This window comes from Cryptomeria japonica, chromosome 1 (genome assembly GCF_030272615.1).
Source record: "Cryptomeria japonica chromosome 1, Sugi_1.0, whole genome shotgun sequence".
Lineage (NCBI taxonomy): Eukaryota > Viridiplantae > Streptophyta > Pinopsida > Cupressales > Cupressaceae > Cryptomeria > Cryptomeria japonica.
In genome coordinates, this window is record NC_081405.1 from 139,976,292 (window position 1) to 140,000,777 (window position 24,486).

Sequence of the window (24,486 nt, forward strand, 5' to 3'; positions counted from 1 at the left end):
ATAACATTAATTGGTTCTGAAGATGGACTTTCATTAACAATGATCACATTCACCACATCATCATATGTATAAGTGTAATTCACTTTGGTTTTTCCTTTGTCATCTTTTAATTGGGATGATTCACCTTTTTCATAATTCAGAAGTGGAGTTTTGAAAGCCAAGTGTGATTCGTTTGTGTTATGGCTATCCACTGTGATGGTTCCATTATCAATTAAATCTTGGATAAGGTGTTTCAATCTCTGACAATCATTTGTTAGGTGTCCTTTATTCTGATGATAGTTGCAAAAATGATTGTCATTCCACTAATTAGGCTTGACTAGCGGTTCATAATTTCTTTCTTCTGGTAAAACAATTAATTTGTTAGCAAGAAAAGTTTTTAGAGTTGATTCCAAAGATTCTCCAATGTTTGTGAATTTCCTCTGCGGATTGGAGAAAAAGGACTTGGCTTTATTGTTTTCTAGATTGTTATTGCTTGGGATTTGACTTGATAGATTGAAAATTGGTTTTTGTTGTTTTGTAGTACTATTACCGCCATTCCCTTCATTGCTGACATTCCTATTCTTTAACCAGAACTTGGGTTTGTCATTACTGTTGTTGTTGTTGTTGTTGTATGAATTATTGTAAAGTTTTAGTTCTCCTTTCTTTACCATTGCATTCTCTATTTTCAGACCATTCTTGATCATTTTGGAAAAAGAGAGAGGACATTGCATCCTTAGTCGATAACTCATTTCACTAATAAGATTATCAATGAATATGTCCATCTTTTCTTGATCAGGTACATCTCGGGGATACCTATTAAACATGCGTTTCCATTATTATAAGAAGATCATAAATGATTCACCATTCTTCTGTTTAACATTGTAGAGATCCAACATTGTTATTTCATTCCTTATATTGTAGGAGTATTGTGAAATAAATCTATTCACAAGTTCTTCAAAGGATTTGATTCCAGATCATAATCTTGAAAACCACTCCATTGATTGTCCATTTAAACTCATGGGAAAAAGATGCATAAGGTAAGTTTCATCATGAGCAAATTCCATGTTCATAATACAAAACTCCCTAATGTGATCTTGAGGATCAGATTTTCCATCATATTTGTCATATTTAGGAATCTCGCAATGTTGCGAAAATGGTATCATATTCAGATTTTTATCAAAAGGATATAGGCATATATCTTCTAATGAATATTTCTTGGAACTTGTCCCATTTTGCATGTCTTGTATCTGTTGTTATAGAGTTTGTATTTGTTAATTAAGGTTTGATAATGGATTATCCACATAGTTTCTCCTTGTTTATTCGTGAGCTCTCTTATCACTACGCTCTTTTCTTTTGTCATCCCTTTCTTTCCTTGTTTCTTCATTACTTTCTTTGTTCACATCTTTGTTATTTTGCTCATCCATGTTTTGAGTGTTACTTGTCTCCGCATCTTATTTCAAGCTTTCTATGTTAAAGTCTTGTGGTAGTTTAGCTCCAGATTTTGCCAACATCAAGAGCTATTTTTCTTTTTGTTTTGCTAACAATTTTTCCATCAGCCTATCAAATTTGAAATCTTGCTCAAGGTCTCTAATGGTGCTATTGACTACTTCTTTGTCAATAGTGGTAAATCCAAAAGTTTGGAATATAGGAGTATCTTCTTCCTCCATTTGTTGTTGTTTTCTAAGTTGTTTGTGTTGGGCTCTAGTCCAAACTAGCATGTGATTCTTTCAAAGTTGTTGAAAGTTCCAAAGGATAAAGTCAATAGGTGATTATCGATTTAAGAAGATATCCTTTGTTGATCTTACCACTATTGTTTGTTCGTTGGGATAAAGCATCTCTTTGTTGAAAAGCACATCTTTGTAAAGTTTCAACATCAAATTCTGTACCGCAGCCACGTAAGTAGTGATGAAAACGGTGTAGGAATGTCCTATGTTTCAATAAGATCTTCTGATTGATATACAAGAATCTTATCCTTTTCTGAGTAGCTTTATAACTGGGTTTTCTTTTCTTAAGGTGATACTTAAAAGTCATATAAGCATTTGTCAATTCACAAGTTTATTTGATTCTAATGTTGGTGCGATTTTGGTTTTGATATAACCTAGGTTTAAAATAGGAAAGATATATCCAAGATTAGGAACCTAGTATAGATTTCATTAAGCTTTGTGATAGAGGATTTGACTATCCTGATGAGAAACTTGACAAGGATGTTGATTTTTGCACTTAAGATAGTTGAATCGATAGCTTGTTAAACGTTGATCTTTATAGAACCTTTTGAGTACAACCTGTTGGATTAGTAACCTAGTTGTTTGAGCTAGTTTGAAAATACGTGATGGTTTAGAGACAAACCTACTTCAAGAATTATTTTGATATTGATGTTTTGACACTTTGATTTTGATCTGGTGTTTCAAGTGTTGGAAAAAATTTGTATTCCCCTTTTCGATCAAACTTTTTCAGCAATTTGTTTGATTTTTGCTCACTTGTAGATGACAATTTTCTTCAATTTTTGACCATTTGGAACATGTTACAGACATAGAAGACACAATGTCTAATAAACAAAATGCACAAGCAAGTACAATCCCTATGGCAGGCTGAGACAATAGTTGTTGAATCTAACATGGGGTTTCCCCTGAGGCTACGTTGTTCAAAGCGGATATTTACATGCTTGACCCCACTGGCTCCACCCTCGGCACTCACTTCTTCGGGGCAGCCAAGCACCAGTTTCCATGAAAACTCCCCATGGCAAACTTTATATCTCTACTAAGAACCGTATGTATGTGAGCCGCTTCAGATGTCCAACCTCCTACGCCAACAACTAGAAGGATTTTGGCAACTAGTACAAGTGGTTTTTAGTAAAGGCTTCTAGTCATGTGGCCATACATGCGACACTTTCAGCTCTGTAAATACAAAAGGTTCCCGACCTATAGTGGTTACGCTCCATAGGGTTTATTGGGAAACATAGTGTCGGTATGAACTTATCAACACATGTTGTTTGGGACTTTCGTCACAAACATGACTTATTTATAGTGGATTGGAAGGACTCGGTATTAGCCCATTTCCACTTTAAGTCGTTCCCCTCTCACTGGCCCCCTCAAGGCAGCTTAGGAAGGCAGGTCCTCTAAAGGATTTAATTGCTTGAAAGTAAAGAAAGTGTAAAAGAGTGGGTTTGGCTTTTTGGTCACCCAATTAAAGGGAGAGCATATACCTACCACTTTCGAGACACAAAATACAAGTGTTCTTTTTAACCTTTTCAAAGCAATTGTTGGCTAAAGTCCTATTTGGAGATGTTGCTCCAACAAGAATGGTGTTCATTTTAGCCCTTTTAAAAGTCTATGTGCAACTATTTTTAGAGAAAATACTAAAAATGCAAGTTGCATGTTGTCAATTCATCCTCTTAGTTAAAATAGATGAACAAGATATGATATATTTCTTCCCAAATGAAGACTTTTAATTAACTAGATGATGAAATGCATAAAATTTGCCTTGAACACCATCCTACACATGCATGTTAGTAGTCTGAAAAATCTGATTTCTTGGACATTCGGACCTACAAGAAAATTTTGTCAGTTTTATAAACAGAAATGCTAATCTAACATATGCGCTATCTTTTTGCTCAAAAGCGCTAACCTCCAGATCAAAAGTGCTAACCTGCAGATCAAAAGCGCTAACCTAGACTACAAAAGCACTACTCTGTTGATACAAAAGCGCGATTTCTTTGACATAAGTGCTAACCTAGGATACAAATGCGTGAATCTGTAATGCAAATGTGCAAATGTTAAGACAAAAGCACTAACCTAAAATGCTCATGCGCTAACCTATGCTGCAAATGCGCTAACCTGTAGAACAAAAGCACTGTCAGAATTTAAACATGCATGAATCTACATTACAAATGCGTTAATTTTACTATTTGTGAGATTTTTAAAGGTATATGTGAGGTCTATGAGCCCCACGGTGGGTGCCAAAATGTGTCGACTTGAATTTCATCCTCAGAATGCTACCTGCAATAAGTTAGTTTCACAAAATACAAATGGAAATGCTACAAGAAATCCAAACTCAACCAATGAAACTACATAAAATACATATTAAAATAAAACATTAGTTTTACCTTCATGATTTATGTCTCATTGTGTCCTAACTCCACTATTCCTGGTTGCAGATGGTGTGCTCTCAGATAATGCACTGATGGCTTCCAAGATGGCATATGAAGAATGGATTGATAACTTGTAGTTAACTGATACTATGATATGCAAATACTACATGATTATGCTATATGATAATTGCTATCGCTATTACTATTTGCTATTTTCTATTTGCTTCAAAAACTCACAGATGCATAAGATTGATTTGAAGACTAACTCTCTCTCAACTAAAGCTCTTGATTTTATACACCTTGAGAGGATTGGATGATGTGGCTTAAATCAACGGTCATGATCAGATCTGCAGATTTGAATGGCTGTGAACAAAGGTGAAGGTTGAGAGAAAGGGAGAAGGAGAAGACAAGTGTCATTCATCTCACCTTGACTGAGTTGCTGACTAAGGGAATCTAGGGATGGTTGGAGAAGATATAGGCATGATAAGACAAGTGGACTCAAGTCCTTCCTAAGATGTAGGGGGTGTTGGAGAGAATATAGGAAATGGTTATGAAATATGTGTACGTACACAATTTTCATTAATTTTGGAAGTTGAAGATAAATGATGAATTAATATTTAAGAAATATTAATTTTTTTAGCCACATGTTTGATGAGTTGGCAAAGGGAAGATTAAGTGGAGATGGAGGGTGAGTTGGAAAAGGGATTTAAATAATTTAAGAAATTATTTAATATTTGAGACTATAGGACAGGAGAATAACTATTAAATATTGGATATTTAATTATTTGAAGGAGATAATTAAATATTAGATATTTAATTAATTAGAAGAATAGGATAAATGAATTAATTAATACAATATTAATTAATAGAAAGACACGAAAATGAATTAAATAAATTAATCTTTTCAAATTAACTATTTAATAGAAGAATAATCATTAAATAAATATAAAATATTTATTTAATTGCTCATAGCCAATTTTTATGTGTATACATACAACATGAGGAAGATATTTAAAGGTAGCTCATTCTTATTAGATATGATCTTGAAGTTGCAAATGAATACAAGTAGAAGTTCCAGATCAATTCAGCTAAACTTGATGAAATGCTTGCAAGTCAGAAGAATCCTAATAACACTCAAGGTCTTGGATATGAGAAACAATAAAGATCTAGTTTTAGTCAAAGCAATCCTAAGACTCAACAGCAGAAGAACAACTCAAGAAGGCCTCCGGTAAGATAACCTAATGCTCGTAAATTCAATGGCAACTATTTTGTTTGTAATAAATTAGATCATATGGCAAGTCAATATAGAAGTAGGATGATCAATAATGCTCCATCTTTTATTGGTCAATATTTCAAATGCAATAAGTATGGTCATAAGGAAAATGTATGCAGAAGTATGATGAATAGCCTTCAAGGTAAGAAAAATATCAAATGTTATGCATGTGGTATGTTTGGACATATTGCTAATCAATGCAGATCAAGAAGAAATCAGATGAATTTCTAACCTATGCAAAGATATGTTATTTTCTATGCTTGCAACAAATCCAGACACATTACTAAGTATTGTAGAATAAGAAATAAGAATAAGAGAGGTTCAGAAGATGAAAGGCAATAACAAGAATGAGAAACTAGATGAGAAGGGAAAAACAAAAGTTGAGGAGATCAGAGATCAGATGAAGAAGACATCATAGGTTAAGAATATAGATTCAGAGGCAAGATGTGAGTCTGCTATTGATTCTGGTGTTGTAACTATATCTGGTAACTGAACCTAGGTATTTGGCCTTGGGGGAGTTATAAAGCAAATATTTCAAAACCCCTATTTGAAAATCTGTGCCTATTTCCAACAGGTTGCATAAGTATTTATGATTGCAGATGTTTGTGGTAGATTTTCTGAAGATTTGAACCTATTTCAAGATTTGATTAAGAAATTCTGCCAGATATAGAGCATCTAGAAGAATTAAGGTAGAGTTCATTTGTTGCAGTTAAAATTTAGGTTTGCGAAGAGTAAAAGGTAACTTTTCCTCTTCATTTCTCATTTTTCGATTGAAGAGAAGAAGTATAGAGAGCTCTGCGAAGAAGGATATCAAGCAAACTTTGGTGCTATTGATTTTTGAAGAGATTTGGTGAGTAAAAGTAATCCGACATCAAAGTTATTTATTAGTGAAAACCCTCTTTCGGTTGAAGTTTGAAATTTGAATCAGTAAGAATGGTTGCATCCGGTACTGCAACAACCCCTCTGGTTGTCAATATCACTGAGTGTGCTCATCCCAACTTTAAGAATCATCCATTCATTTCGATGGAGGATGATCTAAAGAGTGATTTTTCATTTGTACCCCATGGAGTGGTACACATTGAAGATATAAGGGTTTACACTCATGGTTTGATTAAAGAATTGGGAAACTCCCAACTGTTGAATCTTTTCAACAACCAATTACCCGATCAATTTTCCATGTTGAAACCTGAATTTCAAGAACTATAAAGCAAAGGTTTTATTCAATTTCTGAAGTTTCCAATGGCGTATGAGTAGGAGTGGATCCGATATATTTTGAGTCGCGTTCATGATGAATTCATGTGGTTGGATAAGCCGCACAAGATCACTAAAGGTATGATTCAAGCAGTTATAGGGTTGTGTGCATTTGGTCCATTGCCCTCTCTAAAAATAGTGAAGAATGACATTGTAACCAATGCAAATGGGTCAAAGTTTGATAAACGAGTGATGACTATTGATGACATCTTGGAGGATGACATCTGGTTTGCATCTATGGTGATAGGGCTATAAGATTTATTACTCTAGTAAAATGAACTTTCTATCCAGTACTGCAATGTACACTACATATGAGATGTTAAGAGAGAACAAGAAATATGATCTTTGTGAGTTGCTTCCAAGTGAGCTCATCAAGAATCTAAAGAAGATAAAAGAAAATATGAAGCACCCCTTTAAATACGGTACCCTACTTCTATGCATATTCTTCTATTTCAAGAATGAGATTTTGGGAGTTGGTCCGGTACAGTGGGCATTTGATAGGCCTATGGGAATGTAGATTAGGGAGTATCTCTACAGCTCTGGTCACTCTAAAGCCCAAAACAGGAATCTATGGGGATATTCCAAGAACTTTCAAGAGGAAATGAATGATATGGAGAGAATCCCTAAAGCTATTATGGAAAAATATACTGACACCATCTAATTCATGATTGAAATTGATCAATTCCTTATGGAAGCAGTGAAGCCCCAAATTTCATGAATTTTACCAATGGGCTATGAAGTTGATGAGCAAATTTTGGAACTATATGTGCAACATTTGCTGAGCCAATTAGTGGAATCTAATGAAGAAAGGTTTAGAACCCACTAGGAGAAGAGCCTAAAACTTCATCAACAATTTAAGAGACCAATCATTTAGGAGAAGGTCCGAAAAGAGGTTGAAGCTTTTGCAGAAAGCATGGGAATATCAAAAGGGGTTGTCTGGAAAGATAGAGAGGAAAACATTACCTCTGAAGGGCAATCGGTAAGAGTGAAGAAGGAACCAATAGCAGTCCCTAAGCCAAAATCCAGAACCAGAAGTATTGCTCCTATCTCTCAACCTCCCAAGCCTAAATCACCAATTAAGCCATCTGGTGGAGTGCAGAAGAAGAAATTACTCAGACTTATGGTGGTTGATGAAGAAGAAACCAAATTGGATGAGGCAGTAACAGAAGTAAAGGCAAAATCTCTTAAGGCCACCAAGGTTTCTAAGGAGAAACCATCCAGCAGAACAAGATCCAACAAGAAGCCAAAATCTAAGCTTGATGAGGCATTGAAGTTAGGCAAACTTCAAGGTAATTACACTATTGTGCCTCCTATTACATTAAAACAGATTGTTAATTCAATTGTCAAAGATGGTAATTTGAAATCACTATCTGAGTAGTATGAAAATTTTGATGAAAGTGGGAAAAGGTCATTAGAAGAAGCCATAGTTGAATACATGAATCTATATGGTAAAGCCTTGATAGAGTTCTCACCTGTCATTGCAAAGAGTTTGTATGAAATCTTGGACACTCGAAGATTAATAACAAATAAAGAAGATGAGAAATTGAAGGAATATATATTAGTCAATTTGTGTTCAGTTATTACTAAGGAGGAGATAGATATATTACTCTAGTTAGCCAAGTCTAAGTTTTGAAGTAAGCATAGAGTAAACAAGATCATGTTCAGTAGGATTGATGAAGTGGCTAAGGAAACAAAGAAGATTTGGACAATTTTTTTTCAAGAAAATCAGTATGAAGTCAATCCAGCAAAGGATCAAGATCACTCCCATCTGGAAACTGAGAAAACCAAGATGGATACACCTTCAATTCTGAAAGAGCCTCCAATTGAGTAGGCAATGAGTGTCACTTATGTTCCATAAATTCAATCACCAAAACATGTGGAAGCCAATATTCTAGAAGAAAGTAGAATGGAGAATGATATAGGTGTGGATGAAGCAGGTAAAGTTGAGATCTCTTCGACACCTAGAAAGGAAGCAGTCACAGAAGATAATGTGGAGAAGATAGAGGTCAAGGTTGAAGTTGAAACTGAAGCAAGAGACATTACAAAGAGAATGAAAGGTAAGCAGGTCATTGATGACCCAAAGTTTATACAAGGACCAATCAATCTTGCTTCCCTATCTCCCATCCAAAAACTTCAATTAGCATCTTTTGCTCAAGCCAAAGCCAGTGAAGACCTTTTAAAATCTCACACTGAAGGCATCTTGTTGATGAAAATGGTAGTCAGTACTTTGGATAATTTAATGGACTCATTCCAAAAAGATACATCTGCTACATCATCCAGGCAATTGAGAAGTCTAATTGATTATGTTGATACCCATTTTGAATATTTTGAGAAATTTGTAGAGGTAAAGGTCAAGAGTAAATTTGATGCTAAAAGGTTATGCACTTTGACAAAAGTGATCCCAAATGATAGACCTACATTAAGTAATTGTGTGAGAAGCATGCAAGATGAAATAACCGTAGGTGGAAACTTCTATAAATCAAGCTTATCATTGAACAAGTTCACTGCGGATATTGAAAAGTCTTAGGAGTACAAGGATTAATTGGAAATATTATCTTATTCAGTTGATTCAGTGTCAAATTCTTTAAGCCAGCATGAAAATCAGGTAATTTCATTGCTTGAGAAGATTCTATGTTTGAGCTATGATCGGGAAATGATAATTGGTAGAGTTGGAGAGCTTATGAGTCATATTGTCCCTAAGTTTGATGTAATGCTAAATGCTCTTCAAGATGTTTAGAGTGCTCTCAAGATAGGTGATCCAGATGATCTCAGGACCGTAGAACCATAGTCTTATCTTCTTAGAGGGTTTATAATAGTTTTTGAGAATCTGCAAAAGGCTTGGGATAGTTACTTGGACTCTTTGAAAAACCTATATGCAGATATCTTCAAATTTTTATGAAGACTATACAACATTTTTGGCCTCAATTCCTGATTTCTAGTATCTTACCTTTGTCATTGATGTCAAAGGGGGGGTGTATAGGAGTGAAAAATGTCAATCTAAGGGGGATTTCCTTAATTATTTGATTCTTTGAAATCTAGTGATCTGATTTTTGGTTGTAGTGTATATATTTTTTGGTTTTAATCCGACACTTAGTCATTTTTCACTCAATGTTTCCATCAATGTCAAAGGGGGAAATTGTTGGCAAGAGACACGGCATGTATGTTGAGAATTTGTCATTGATGGCAACTCATATCAGAATTGGGATCTGCTCTTCATGTTTTCATCATTTTGGAAGATTGAGTGAAGATTTCTTAAGTCCAGTAAGGTCCGATAAGATGAACAGGGTAATCGGCAAAGTGTACAATATTCTGGTTTGCAGATTATTTTGGTTGAGTATTTTTCCTTGCGGATTTGGGAGATGTATTATGAATATGCAATTTACCTTATTCCAAGTTTTTGGCCTCCGATGATAAGTTTTGTGCAAGTTAGAAGGTCTGATAATCATGTCTTTAGTTAGAACAGTGGTTATCTATGGTAACATGTGATGATTTATTTTGCAGATCTTGTGGATCGATTTTGTGGTTGATTGTGTGTTCAATGTTGGTAAGACAACTTGTGGGAAGCGTGTGGGATTTTTTTTTTGGTCCGCTTAATTTTTTTTGGATCGGTTTGAGTCGACTTGTGTACATGTTTCATGTTGTGTGTTATGCAGTTTTTGGGTCGATGTGGTGGTGACTCAAACCGATGATGCAGATATATAAGAGAGATCTATTTGATCATTTTGGTATTCGATGATTGTGTAGGATGTGTGTATAAGCAAGGATGTGCAATTTCACATGTGCAAGGTGAAGATTAGTGCTTCTGTATGCTGCAAAATATCAAAACAAAGCATTTTTCTATAGCAGAGTAAGAATATGTTTTGTGCTTAACTGAAACTATATCCAGGCATTGACTGATGCTACTTCATAGTTAAACCTTCATTATAATCTCTTGCAAACATTTTGTAAGGAAATGAGCCTTCTTTGTTGTTACCCTTATTTGTAAATTGAGCAGTGAGCTCTAGGTAGTGTGCTTGAATGCATGTACATTCCCCTATGTAATATTTTTATACTTTTAATAGTGTATACTAATATTGTGGGTTTGAATCCCACTTGTCATTTTTACCTTGGGCAGGTTTCCATGTAAAAATATTGGTGTTATGACATTGTTGATCTTTGCTTTGTGTTTCTGCACTTTAATTTCCTTCATATGCATTAGGTGGTTTAATGAATATATTGTCAAAGTTAAAAATTGTGGAACACTGATTCACCCCCCCTCTTAGTGTTACTTGATTCCAATAGGGAGAACACCATAATAATTGTTGGTTGATAGATAAACTAGTATAAAATGATCTCCACTCCAATGAGCCACAGGCTAATGAATTTGCATGCCTTCCATAATCTTAAAAATTAGAAGTGCCAATAATTTCAATAGAAACATGTAAGATCACACAAAAATTAAAACCAAATCCATTCCCAAATATTTATTTCATATGAATAGAGACTAAGTTCATCCTAGAACATTCTCCCTCATGAAGAATCAAATGTGATACAATCAAATAGCAAAAAACATTCAAATTTTCATTACCATCACAAACTCCAACCATCTATGGAAAATCTATTTTGTGCATAGCATAATTTCTTATTCATTCACATCAATAAGCCCTAAACCTATAGAGTCCTTAAAAAGGAAAATGAAGTCCCACATAATCTCTTAAAGGGTATTAAATATAATTTTGATTTAAATGAATAGATGGAAATTTTATATTAATCTTCCATATAAATTGATTTTTATTCCTTCATTGAACATATCAAGGAGAGGGATTAGTAGTCTTGCGAACTAACTTTGTCAATGTGTAGTTGTTACATGGAATATCATACGACCTCCATTGTTTTTAGAAATATGTAAAATAGACACTTATCTATCAACAACTAAAGTTTGGAGTTGTGACTCATCATGCAACTCATCAAAATAACATGTCTAGTGCAAAGTGTCCAAAAAGTGACTTTTTAAAGATTCAACCAAAGCTGAATCTAAAAATCCCTATTAGCTGAATTAAAAAGCATCAATTGTTATTAGTAGAATATCATATTTTTATGTTAAATATAACTCATATGCAACCTAAATGGACCAAATACCTAATTGTAAGCATAAATTTTTGTTATATCTAGCTTTATATCCAACACAAATGGACTGATAGTTGAACATAGAAAACTATTTGTTGTGATAAAAACAACACATTGCTATATAAAAAACAACTTGTATCCAACACAAATAGACCAATAGTTAAAAACTGAAATCTTTTGATCAAAACTAAAATGAACCTATTATATTTGTGACAGGACGAATTATTAATATGAAATACTCCAAAGCATATGCATTGCTACCCCAATAGATGTATACATAAGATTAATATTTTTTCACTATGACAACAATACTTGATTAAATGAGCATTCTATTTTATTGAATAAGCATCTTATTTTATAAAAGGCGCATTTATAGTGGATAGTTATGATATTTTATTTGAAACCGAAAAAAAATTTAAAAAAACACTTGTTAATGAATAGTATTTACTATTTATGCCTTTTCTATATAACATTTGTTCAATTATGAATCTACTTTGACCAACATTTGATTATTTTTTTATTTACATACTAAATATTATAAGCACAAACAAATATACAACTAATTTGACTAAAAGCCTTAATCTGTCCGCATCAGGTGTCAAAACTCGGCTTTGGCGCACATTTGAAACGATAGAAAGAATGAGATCAGAGAACGGAGCAGAGCAGTTTCCGATGCCATTCAAGTATCTAACATTATCTCATGAAACACACAAAGAAAGAAGTCATGGAGTAAGATTTATTTATTGAAATGTTTAAATAGATTGGCATCTCTTAAGAACTATGCTTGAATGACTGCTATAATAAACCAACAGACAAAAGAAGAAACCGAACTGTTCATAACACTTTTCATCAGCAGGATCTAAGGAGCATTCTGATTGGATTGAGATTATTATATATGCCTAAGGCATACCATGATATTGATGCCTATCTATTATATAGAACCAAAGCTATAATTTTATTTTATATATGTAGAAATTGAGCTGCTGAACGATCCTAGCAAACGGAGCACCGGCGGTGGGGAAACTGGAGGTTGGGGCATTGCGATCTCAACCTTTCCTTCCATCATCTGAACAACGTTGTTGATAGATGGCCTTAGATGTGGGAGTTCCTGAATACACCACAAACCCACCAACACCATTCTTTCCAATTGCCTTATGTCAATTTTGACACCTTCAACTTGTTGTTGGGCCACCAGCTCCACAAGATTGCCACGTTCCAAGCATTTGTAGATCCAGTTGACCAGAATGATTTGATTTTCTGGGGTATCTAACTTTACAGTTTTCCTGCAACAAATTATTTCCAGCAGCATCATACCAAAGCTATAAACATCTACTTTTACAGTAACGGGCACACTATCAATCCACTCAGGTGCTATGTAACCCCTGGTACCCCGAGCTGCAGTGAATGTTCGAGTCTGTTCGGCCCGCAACAATTTTGCTAAGCCGAAGTCAGAAATTTTAGGATTATAGTTTTGATCCAGCAGGATGTTTTGCGGTTTTATGTCGCAATGCAGGATCTGGGTCTGGCACTCCTCATGCAAATAGAGGAGCCCTCTAGCTGTGCCCATTGCAATCTTAACACGTATACTCCAATCAAGAAATCCGCTATCTACAAATAGAGGGGTGTCCAAAGATCCATTGCTCATGTACTCGTACACCAGAAGCCGGTGAGAACCCTCGTCACAGAAGCCATACAGCTGAACAAGATTTTTGTGATTGCTTGTGCCAATCACGCTCATCTCTGTACTGAATTCTCTCTCTCCAAGTTCCTCCTGCGTCACTTTATCCAGAACTTTCACAGCAATTATTCTGCCATCCCGTAATTCGCCTTTGTAAACCTTACCAAAGGCACCCCTTCCCAATTCTTGTATGAAACCATCTGTAGCAGCTTCTATTTCTCTGTAAGAGAATGCCATCAACCCCGCCACAGTCTTATGCTGCTGCCTATTTTTTCTGTTCCTGTGGAACTTGCTGCCACATAACCACATCACTAAGAAGGCCGCTGCGAGAAGAGATGAGATGCCAGCCAGGAGAGCTATGCCAATAAATACAAGCGTCTTTCCCTCTGTTTCCTTACTTTGTTCTGGAGACTCTAAATTAAAGTCGTCAGATACTTTCACAAAAACTCTACTATTGATTTCTACAGCTTGACGGCCGTCGAACAGAGGCATCTGTTTCTTCCTGCAAACAGCGTTGTCATATGTGACCACAACACACATGCAATCGTTTAAGCAAGACTGCTGGCATTCAATTTCACTAAGATCCAGCATTACAGAATAATCGCTATCAGTATCGACTCCCCGCAGCCAATTTGTGTTGTCAAGCCGATACATCGTACTCTTTGTTCTGCAAGTCTGCCCTGGCGACGAGCTTCGCATGCATCCCTTAAAATGGTCCTGCCTGTCGATAAAATTGAATTGAGGAGGACAACTGCAGTCGGGCTTGTTCTGGTCAGTTAATCGACAAATGCCGTTGTTTCCACACTGACCCTTGACGTCTTTACATGGATCTTTCAAAGGCTGCCATGCAGACGACCAAGAGGAACCATTGCCGTCCATGTTCCACACATATTGTGCAAAAGTTCCCTCAATTTCGAGCGTCACTCTGCGAAGAAACCGCCCGTCTCCAGCCTTGCCCTCTGTGACCTTGTAAACCATCATGTTGGTACTGTTTACTAAGTACAATAGACCGCTCTCATCAAATTTCAAGCTTAATTTGTCTTGGACTCCATTAGTATTACTAGCCCAGTACGCACTATCAGGGTCGCCCAAGCGCTCCACAGGATAAAGAACCAAATCGCTGTCCGCTTGCATGGAAAGCTCAAATCGTCCGGCTGAGAAATTTGTAGTTGAAGCCTTGGAAAACAAGTTAGATTTGGGGTTGAGCATCTGACCAGGAAGGAGGGTGTCCGTAGGATAGTCAAAGCTCTGCCAGATGATATCAGATAATGCATTTAGTGTTGGAAGTGGAAAACACTCTGAGAGGGGGGGGTGAATCAGAGTGTGACAAATTTTAATGAGTTATACTTTTATGGACCTTGACAATTTTAATTCACTGTGTGCACAGATGGCTGAGACTTAACACATTGTTGAAACACATTAATGCAGTATGAAATATACCATTGAACCAACTAAAACATTTGATTCAGACCTTGTTTTAAAACAATGGTATTAAAATATTACACAAACTTGAAACATTAAAACAGTACTTTCAATATTGCATTACATAAATCCAACTAAACAGAGTATGAGATAAAGAGGACTAAAAATATGATGTATCAGAGCATACACTAGTAAAACAAAATGAAACACGACAATGCACATAACACAATATTTTTCATGAGTGGAAAACCCTCTTGGGGTAGAAAAACCACTCGGAAGATCCCTTATATTGATTCAAAAAGAGCACCAACTCAGTTCACATGTTTTAGAAACCACAAGGCCTCAAGGAGCACCAACCCCTCTTCTTATCAATGAATATTTCAACTCGAGCTTACAACCACTGGTGATTTTATGCATGCATTTTATTCTTGCAGTCACAAAACCATCAGGGATTGAAGCGAGAATATTTTACCAGTCTGTACATATGAATAATTTTGCAACAATATTCTTCAAGGATAAAATTAACACTATCCAATCACTGACAAAAATCTAGTTTCAAATCATTAAAGCCTCATATGCTCTGAACAGTATGGTTTCGAAAAACCCTGAACAATATGGTTTCACATCAACAAAGTTTCATATACTCTGTAACAAAAACAGAGTATTGATTCTTAAGAAACCCCTTGGTTGTGACTGGTAATCTACTGCACTGTTTAAAAATGTTATCACTTTCTTCACACTTGTCTCACTGTATCTCACTGTTTTTCACACCTCATCTGTTCTGAGAATCAAACGTTTTATATATATGCCAAAAACAACAGACAAGTCTTCATAAGAAACTCACGAAGTAGTTTGCAAAACCCACGTTAGGGTTGAGAGAAAGAAACTGTTTTACGGCACACAGTTACAGCAACTGTTTTCCTTTCATTTTAAATAAACAACTCTTCTTCAACTAACAGAAGATAAACAACAATAACTCTTTCATTCTTTTTCATTTCCAAAATAAAACCGGAATGAACAAAATATTTACCATAACTGATTCGAAAAATCACCAGAGAGTAACAAGTTTTCTCCATTTCGTCCATTAATTTGCTCTTGTACAAAATAAAGTTATAGAGAATACCTGTCATTGAAGACCATAAAAAAAACTGTAGAAAAGCGACGGCCGAATCCACATAATCTTCATTTTATGCCAACGAACAGAGTCAAAAATACTATCAATCGAAAGCTTGCACTGGACTGGTAAACATATCAAAAACCCATATGCAGATTTCAAGGAAACGTTCCACATTTTCCGCATAATATACAGTGATAGCTAGGGTTTGAAGAATGTAGAGATGAAATGCGAACAATCAAACTTCTTTTCCAAGCTTAACCAAGACTGAGCATCCGTAACAAATGAAAAAAAAACTTATTTGAAGTCCACATTACGTTGCCCACCACGTGGATCATTATTTCCAAGACATAAGTGCTTAGTCAAATAACATGTGCATTTATCCTTTACTGCCACGCAACCATCCATATTGCCCGATGGGAGTCAAAAACTTAACCATGATTAGGAATTAGCCACTACGTATACTTTTTGGCATCAAGGTCAAATCAGGGTCAACAAACTCCCCCTTTGTCCTTGATGACAAAAACCATACCAACAATGATCTAAACAGAATAGGCAATCTGGAAAACTGTAATCATTAAAAAGATCAAGTGTCAAAGAAAAAATGACACAATATACTGCCCATAAGACCTGTTAGATATCAAAATCTGTGATGCAATGATAACCTGTATAGCACCAAGCCCAAAAACTGTGCTGAGCAAACAATTGTCCAAAATCTGAGCTGAATACAAAAACTGTAACATGATCAAAACCTGTATAGCCTTTAATCCCAAAACTGTAACATGAATACAAAACTGTAACATCAAAACCTGTGTAGCCTGAATCCCAAATGATCAAAAATCTGATCAAAATCTGTGAAAATCTGAGTTGTCCAAACACTAAGCAAACAAGATATAGACCACTGAGCAAATCTGAGCTGAGCAAACACTGAGCAAACAAGATATAGACCACTGAGCAAACAAGATATAAAGTACCAGATGATCAAAAATCTGATCAAAATCTGAGAAAATCTGAGTTGTCCAAACACTGAGCAAACAAGATATAGACCACTGAGCAAATCTGAGCTGAGCAAACACTGAGCAAACAAGATATAGACCACTGAGCAAACAAGATATAAAGTACCAGATGACAATTTTCTCCCCCTTTTTGTCTCAAGGACAAAGAATATAGAGTACCAGATGACAACATATTGCTGCGCAGAAGAGAGCTATGCTCCCCCTTAATATGTGCAGGGACTAAGAATGGAAGACTGAGAGAAGACTCCCAACCGATCGCGAAGCCTCTCAAATGTGTCTTTAGATAAAGCTTTTGTAAATATATCAGCAACTTGAGCTTGTGAAGGAACAAACACTAGTTGAAACTCATTAGCCAACACCTGATCTCGTAAAAAATGGAGTTTAATGGCAACATGTTTAGTACGAGAGTGCATAATAGGATTTTTTGAAAGATCAATTGCACTAGTATTGTCACAATAGATTGAAATGGGCTTAATAGTAGAAATGCCCATATCAGTAATTTGATGAGACATCCATATCAGTTGTGTGCAACATGCAGTGGCTGCTATATATTCTGACTCTGCGGTGGACAGAGTGACACAATCTTGCTTTTTACTGTGCCACGCAACAAGACAATCACCAAGAAAGAAGGCAGCTCCACTGGTGCTTTTACGATCATCTAGACAACCGGCCCAATCAGAATCAGTGAAGCCAACAAGAGTGAAGTCATTAGTACGGGGATACCAAAGACCATAATCTAGTGTGCCTTGAACATATCTAAAGATTCGTTTTACAGCATTCAAATGAGATTGTTGAGGTGCAGATTGAAAGCGAGAGACTAGACAAACTGCAAACATTAAATCTGGTCGAGATGCAGTTAAATATAATAGACTTCCTATCATTGACCTGTACTCAGATTGATTTACTGCAGGTGAGTCATCAGATTTGGTCAATTTACAGCCTGTTTCCATTGGAGTGCTGACTGGTTTACAATCTGCCATATTAAATTTTCTAATCATCTCTTTGGCATATTTAGTTTGTGACAAGAAGATACCTTGCTGAAGTTGTAACACTTGAAGACCAAGAAAGAAATTCAGTTCCCCAAACATAGACATTTCAAACTCAGATTCCATGATTTTAGAGAACTTTTTGGATAAAGAGTCATTATTACAGCCAAAAATGATATCATCTACATATATCACAACCACTAGGACATCATTACCTTCGAGTTTAACATATAAGTTGCTATCTACAGCACCTCTAGTGAATCCATTTGCTTTAAGATGATTATCCAGTCTAGAATACCAAGCTCTTGGAGCCTGTTTAAGGCCATAGAGTGCTTTCTTTAATTTGTATACACAATCAGATTTGTCTGCAACTTCAAAACCTTCCGGTTGTTCCATATAAACTTCTTCATCAAGATAACCATTCAGAAAGGTAGTTTTGACATCCATCTGATAAACTTTAAATTTTTTATAGCAAGAGTATGCAAGAAAAATTCTGATTGATTCTAATCTAGCTACTGGTGCAAATGTTTCTCCAAAATCTATTCCTTCCTGCTGAGCATAACCTTTACACACAAAACGAGCTTTATTTCTAACAACCTTCCCAGATTCATCAAGCTTATTTCTAAATATCCATTTGCCTCCTATCACATTCTTATCATCTGGCCTAGATACTAATTCCCAAGTTTGGTTTTTCTCTATTTGACTGATTTCATCTTTCATTGCATTTAACCAACATTCATCAGATAAAGCATCAGAAACATTTTTGGGTTCAAAATCAGTTACCAAACAAAAATGTTCAGCCAGTTGAGCTTGTTCAGTTGTTTTTGCCCTTCTCCTAGTCAAAATACCTGCATCTATATTGCCAATAACTTGACTTTGAGGATGTCTCTTTGTTATAATTTTTGAGGGTGTATAATGAAGAGTACCTGTCTCTGCATTTGAATTCTCTGTATTTTCTTCATCGGAACTTGATGAATTATTTTTCTTTTCTATTTCTGCAGGTTTAGGAACTTGATCAACCTTTGTTAAAGTAATTTCCTCTTCCTCAATATCCTGCAAATCATTACTTAACAAAAATTGTTCATCAAACCTTACATTTATTGTTTCAACAATTTTATTCAGTCTATTATTGAAACATCTATAGGCTTTGCTATGAGTAGAGTATCCAAGAAAGATACCCTCATCAGTTTTAGCCTCAAAATTTCCTAGATTTTCTTCATCTCTTTTTAGATAACATTTGGCACCAAAAATCTTGAAATATTTGATAGAAGCAGCTTTTCCATACCAAAGTTCATAAGGAGTAAAGGTAGATTTTACCCTAATTTGTACACGATTCAAAATGTAAACAGCTGTGTGTACAGCTTCTTTCCAATACCTATCTAGTAGATTTGCTTCATTAAGCATTGTGCGAGCCATTTCTTTGACTGTTCTATTTTTTCTCTCAACTACTCCATTCTGTTGAGGTGTACGAGTAGTAGCATATTGTCTCTTAATACCATGTCTTTCACAGTAATCAATGAATTCTTGTGAAGTGAATTCACCACCCTTGTCTGATCTCAAGCATTTCAATTTTAGATCAGATTCTCGTTCAACCATTTTTCTGAAAATCTTAAACCTATCAAATGCTTCGGATTTGTGTTTAAGGAAAGTGACCCATACCATTCTGGTATAGTCATCAACAAAAAGCATAAAATATTTTTCACCATTTAGAGACTGTGTCCTTGTAGGACCACATAAGTCTGTGTGAACAAGCTGTAATGGTCTAGTAGAAGAATGTTCTTTAGGTTTGAAAGACACTTTTGTTTGCTTTCCTTTCAAACATGCTTTACAAACTAAATTGAATGGTTTATTCAAAATTGGCAAACCTCTAACATTCTGATTTTTACTGATTCTAACCAGATTGTCAAAATTTATATGTCCTAGGCGTTTATGCCATAACCAATTTTCTTCTATTTGACCCATAAGACAAATGCCTTCATTATTCTCATAGTCAGTGGGATCAAGCAGACTATAGACATTGCCAATTGTTCTCAAACCAGCAGCAACAGTTTTACCAGATTTATTTTTGATAGTACAGTCTTGAGAACTAAAAGATACACTGTAACCACTATCACAAATTTGACTGACACTCAATAAATTGTGCTTTAACCCTTCAACAAAGTACACATCATGAATAGGAGTATCATCATTTAGCAATAATGTACCTTTACCTCGTACATAAGCTCCTGAATTATCCCCAAAGCGTACAAAGCCACCATTAAAGTCTTCAAGATGCAGAAATTTATTTCTATCTCCTGTCATATGGTGTGAACAGCCACTGTCCAACACCCATAAAGATTTCTTATTTGAGAAAAGTGCAGTTTGCACTATCATTGATTGCTCAATACCAGGTACAAACTTAGGTTTCCATATTTTATTAGGACTTGCCTTTGTTTTGCATTGTATAGTAGTATGCCCAAAAGTATTACACTTATTACACTTTAACGTGTTTGGAAAGTCATACCCTTGATTGTAACCAAACATAGGAGATCTTTGTTGCAGAAATCTGCAAGTATTAACCTTATGACCAAACCTATTGCAATAAAAACAGTATCCATGAAAGAAGCCAAACCTAAAAGGTTTTGTTCTGTTATAAGTCTGAAATGTTTTTCTAGTTGCTGACTTAGTGTTCTGTCTTGATGATTCAGCTTTATCAAACCCCAAACCAGCCAAATCTTTATGCAACTTTTGCTTGCTCAAGATATCATTTAGATGTATTGTACTTTCATACTGTTCAATTTGTTTTTGAAATTTTGTGGACTGTTGTTCTAATGTTTCAATTTTCTTTTCTTTTTCTTCAAGAAGGGACTTCAAGTTTGAAGTCACTAAATTTGCATCATTTAACTCAACTTGTAAAATCTGATTTGAATTTTCATATGAGGCTACAAGTTTTTTTAACCTCTTTATTTCTTTTAAGGCACATAGCAATTCTCCTTCAAGATCTATTTCTCCTTGATCTAGATCTTCAAATTCATTTTTTGTTTTGCTAGTTACATCTTCTAATTCTGCCATAAATAGAGTTTCATCACCTTCACAAGGTGAATCATCTGATTCATTTCCAGAGTCTTCTTTAGTAAAAAGACTCTTCTTTTTCTTGAAGGTATTAAATCTCCTTTTAGAATTCCACATTTTCTTTTTGTAGAATTTTTCTGGTTTTTCCTCTTCACTGTTTTGATCACTTAGAGGACATTGAGCAGCAAAGTGTCCAGCTTTGCCACAATTAAAGCACTTAAAAGGTAATTTACCCTTATATTACTTTTTTAGTTTTCTAACAAGAAGGGCTTCTATAGCATCTGAAAGTTCAGATTCACTATCAAGTTCTTCTTTCTTTTCTACTTTAAAAGTTGTTTCTTTTGAAGAAGAAGGATTATTACCTATCCTCATCTCATAGGCAGTAAGAATGCTTTGAAGGTTATCAAGTGTCATGGTAGAAAAACTTTTCTTTTCTTCTAAGGTTGAAACCTTAGTTTCAAACTTGGGTAACAAGGTTCTAATCACTTTATTGACAACTTCCTTTTCTTCAACCTCTTCACCAAGACTCTTTCTCGAATTTACAATTTCATCAACTCTAAGAAAATAGCTTGCTACTGTTTCATCTTCTTTCATTCTTAAAGATTCAAACTGATTTTTGAGTGTAAGGATTTTAGACTCCTTAACCTTAGCATCCCCTTGATAAATGGTTTCAAGTTTTTTCCAAATATCATAAGCAGAAGAACAGTGCATGACTTTAACAAAAACATCTTTAGTGAGACCACATAAGAGAGCATGCTTAGCTCTGGCATTTAACTCATACTTGGTTTTATCATCAGGATCAGTAGGAATAATGGAAGGAACTGTGTATTTTGTAATCACAATATTCCACACATTAAGATCAACTGAAATGAGATAAGTTTCCATTCTAATCTTCCAGAACACATAATCAGTTCCATCAAAAAGAGGAGCTCTTGAAAGTGAAGCACCTTCCTGAGTTTGAGCCATAAAAAAAACTTCCAAATGACCAGGAACAATCCCTAGGACAGACCTATATGAGGGACCCTAGGCTCTGATACCACTTGTTGGAAGTGGAAAACAATCTGAGAGGGGGGGGGTGAATCAGAGTGTGACAAATTTTAATGAGTTATACTTTTATGGACCTTGACAATTTTAATTCACTGTGTGTACAGATGGCTGAGACTTAACACATTGTTGAAACACATTAATGCAGTATGAAATATACCATTGAACCAACTAAAACATTTGATTCAGACCTTGTTTTAAAACAATGGTATTAAAATATTACACAAACTTGAAACATTAAAACAGTACTTTCAATATTGCATTACATAAATCCAACTAAACAGAGTATGAGATAAAGAGGACTAAAAATATGATGTATCAAAGCATACACTAGTAAAACAGAATGAAACACGACAATGCACATAACACAATATTTTTCATGAGTGGAAAACCCTCTTGGGGTAGAAAAACCACTCGGAAGATCCCTTATATTGATTCAAAAAGAGCACCAACTCAGTTCACATGTTTTAGAAACCACAAGGCCTCAAGGAGCACCAACCCCTCTTCTTATCAATGAATATTTCAACTCGAGCTTACAACCACTAGTGATTTTATGCATGCATTTTATTCTTGCAGTCACAAAACCATCAGGTATTGAAGCGAGAATATTTTACCAGTCTATACATATGAATAATTTTGCAACAATATTCTTCAAGGATAAAATTAACACTATCCAATCACTGACAAAAATCTAGTTTCAAATCATTAAAGCCTCATATGCTCTGAACAATATGGTTTCGAAAAACCCTGAACAATATGGTTTCACATCAACAAAGTTTCATATACTCTGTAACAAAAACAGAGTATTGATTCTTAAGAAACCCCTTGGCTGTGACTGGTAATCTACTGCACTGTTTAAAAATGTTATCACTTTCTTCACACTTGTCTCACTGTATCTCACTGTTTTTCACACCTCATCTGTTCTGAGAATCAAACGTTTTATATATATGCCAAAAACAACAGACAAGTCTTCATAAGAAACTCACGAAGTAGTTTGCAAAACCCACGTTAGGGTTGAGAGAAAGAAACTGTTTTACGGTACACAGTTACAGCAACTGTTTTCCTTTCATTTTAAATAAACAACTCTTCTTCAACTAACAGAAGATAAACAACAATAACTCTTTCATTCTTTTTCATTTCCAAAATAAAACCGGAATGAACAAAACATTTACCATAACTGATTCGAAAAATCACCAGAGAGTAACAAGTTTTCTCCATTTCGTCCATTAATTTGCTCTTGTACAAAATAAAGTTATAGAGAATACCTGTCATTGAAGACCATAAAAAAAACTGTAGAAAAGCGACGGCCGAATCCACATAATCTTCATTTTATGCCAACGAACAAAGTCAAAAATACTATCAATCGAAAGCTTGCACTGGACTGGTAAACATATCAAAAACCCATATGCAGATTTCAAGGAAACGTTCCACATTTTCCGCATAATATACAGTGATAGCTAGGGTTTGAAGAATGTAGAGATGAAATGCGAACAATCAAACTTCTTTTCCAAGCTTAACCAAGACTGAGCATCCGTAACAAATGAAAAAAAAACTTATTTGAAGTCCACATTACGTTGCCCACCACGTGGATCATTATTTCCAAGACATAAGTGCTTAGTCAAATAACATGTGCATTTATCCTTTACTGCCACGCAACCATCCATATTGCCCGATGGGAGTCAAAAACTTAACCATGATTAGGAATTAGCCACTACGTATACTTTTTGGCATCAAGGTCAAATCAGGGTCAACATTTAGAAGCACAAAGTTGCCTTTGTCGAGAATTGCAGCACCGGCTATCTTGTCAGAGGACTCAGATGACCACAACACATTTTTTCGATCGTCAGACAGGATGAGGCCGCTGTCTGTAAGCTGCAAACTAGACTTCTTTTCAGCAGGAATATCCCTCTTATCCTTGACAACTGTCCAGGCTAGAGTTTTAGGAGTCATATTGTCATACCAAACGCCGACAACGTAAACAGTTGGAGTCTGCGGATAGAATCCAAAGGCAAACTGCCCGTTTGGTGAAACCCATTTGGAATTTTCGGAAGGACTAAGAGTGGAGCCAAGCTTGATATTCTGCTGCTTCTGTGCTGAAGCGCAGAAGAGAATCTGAATGAAAAGGAAAATGAAAGTGTGTATCTGAATAGGAGCCATGGATTGAAGCAGGGAAAGAAACTAGAAAATCTGATGGAGGAGTCTAACGATTTAGTACCTATGTTATAACATCATCGTATTCAGCACAGATGAAAACTTTGCTCTAGCTAGATAGGAATTGCAGTCAGTCAATGCTGGATTCTTCCGATTCCGCGTGGAATAACTGCAAGAAGAATTTAACGAATATTTTGCTTTAGATAGATAGGAACTGCACTCAGTCAATGCTCGATTATTCTGATTCCGCGTGGAAAAGACTGCAAGAAGACTGGACGAAAGCGGCTCAAATGCAAATGACTGATATTGCATTTGAGCCATTCAAAGG

General features: G+C 35.4%; 1 protein-coding gene across 1 annotated transcript; it reads right to left on the reverse strand.

The window, feature by feature from the left end:
* Window positions 1-12,410: 12,410 nt before the first annotated feature.
* Window positions 12,411-16,440, reverse strand: LOC131055111 (G-type lectin S-receptor-like serine/threonine-protein kinase LECRK3). Its single transcript, XM_057989758.2, has 2 exons — window positions 15,920-16,440; window positions 12,411-14,622 (listed from the first exon to the last, which is right to left on the reverse strand). Exon 2 carries the CDS (start codon window positions 14,581-14,583, stop codon window positions 12,652-12,654), a length of 1,932 nt encoding a protein of 643 aa, XP_057845741.2. The 5' UTR covers window positions 14,584-14,622; window positions 15,920-16,440; the 3' UTR covers window positions 12,411-12,651.
* Window positions 16,441-24,486: the final 8,046 nt, after the last annotated feature.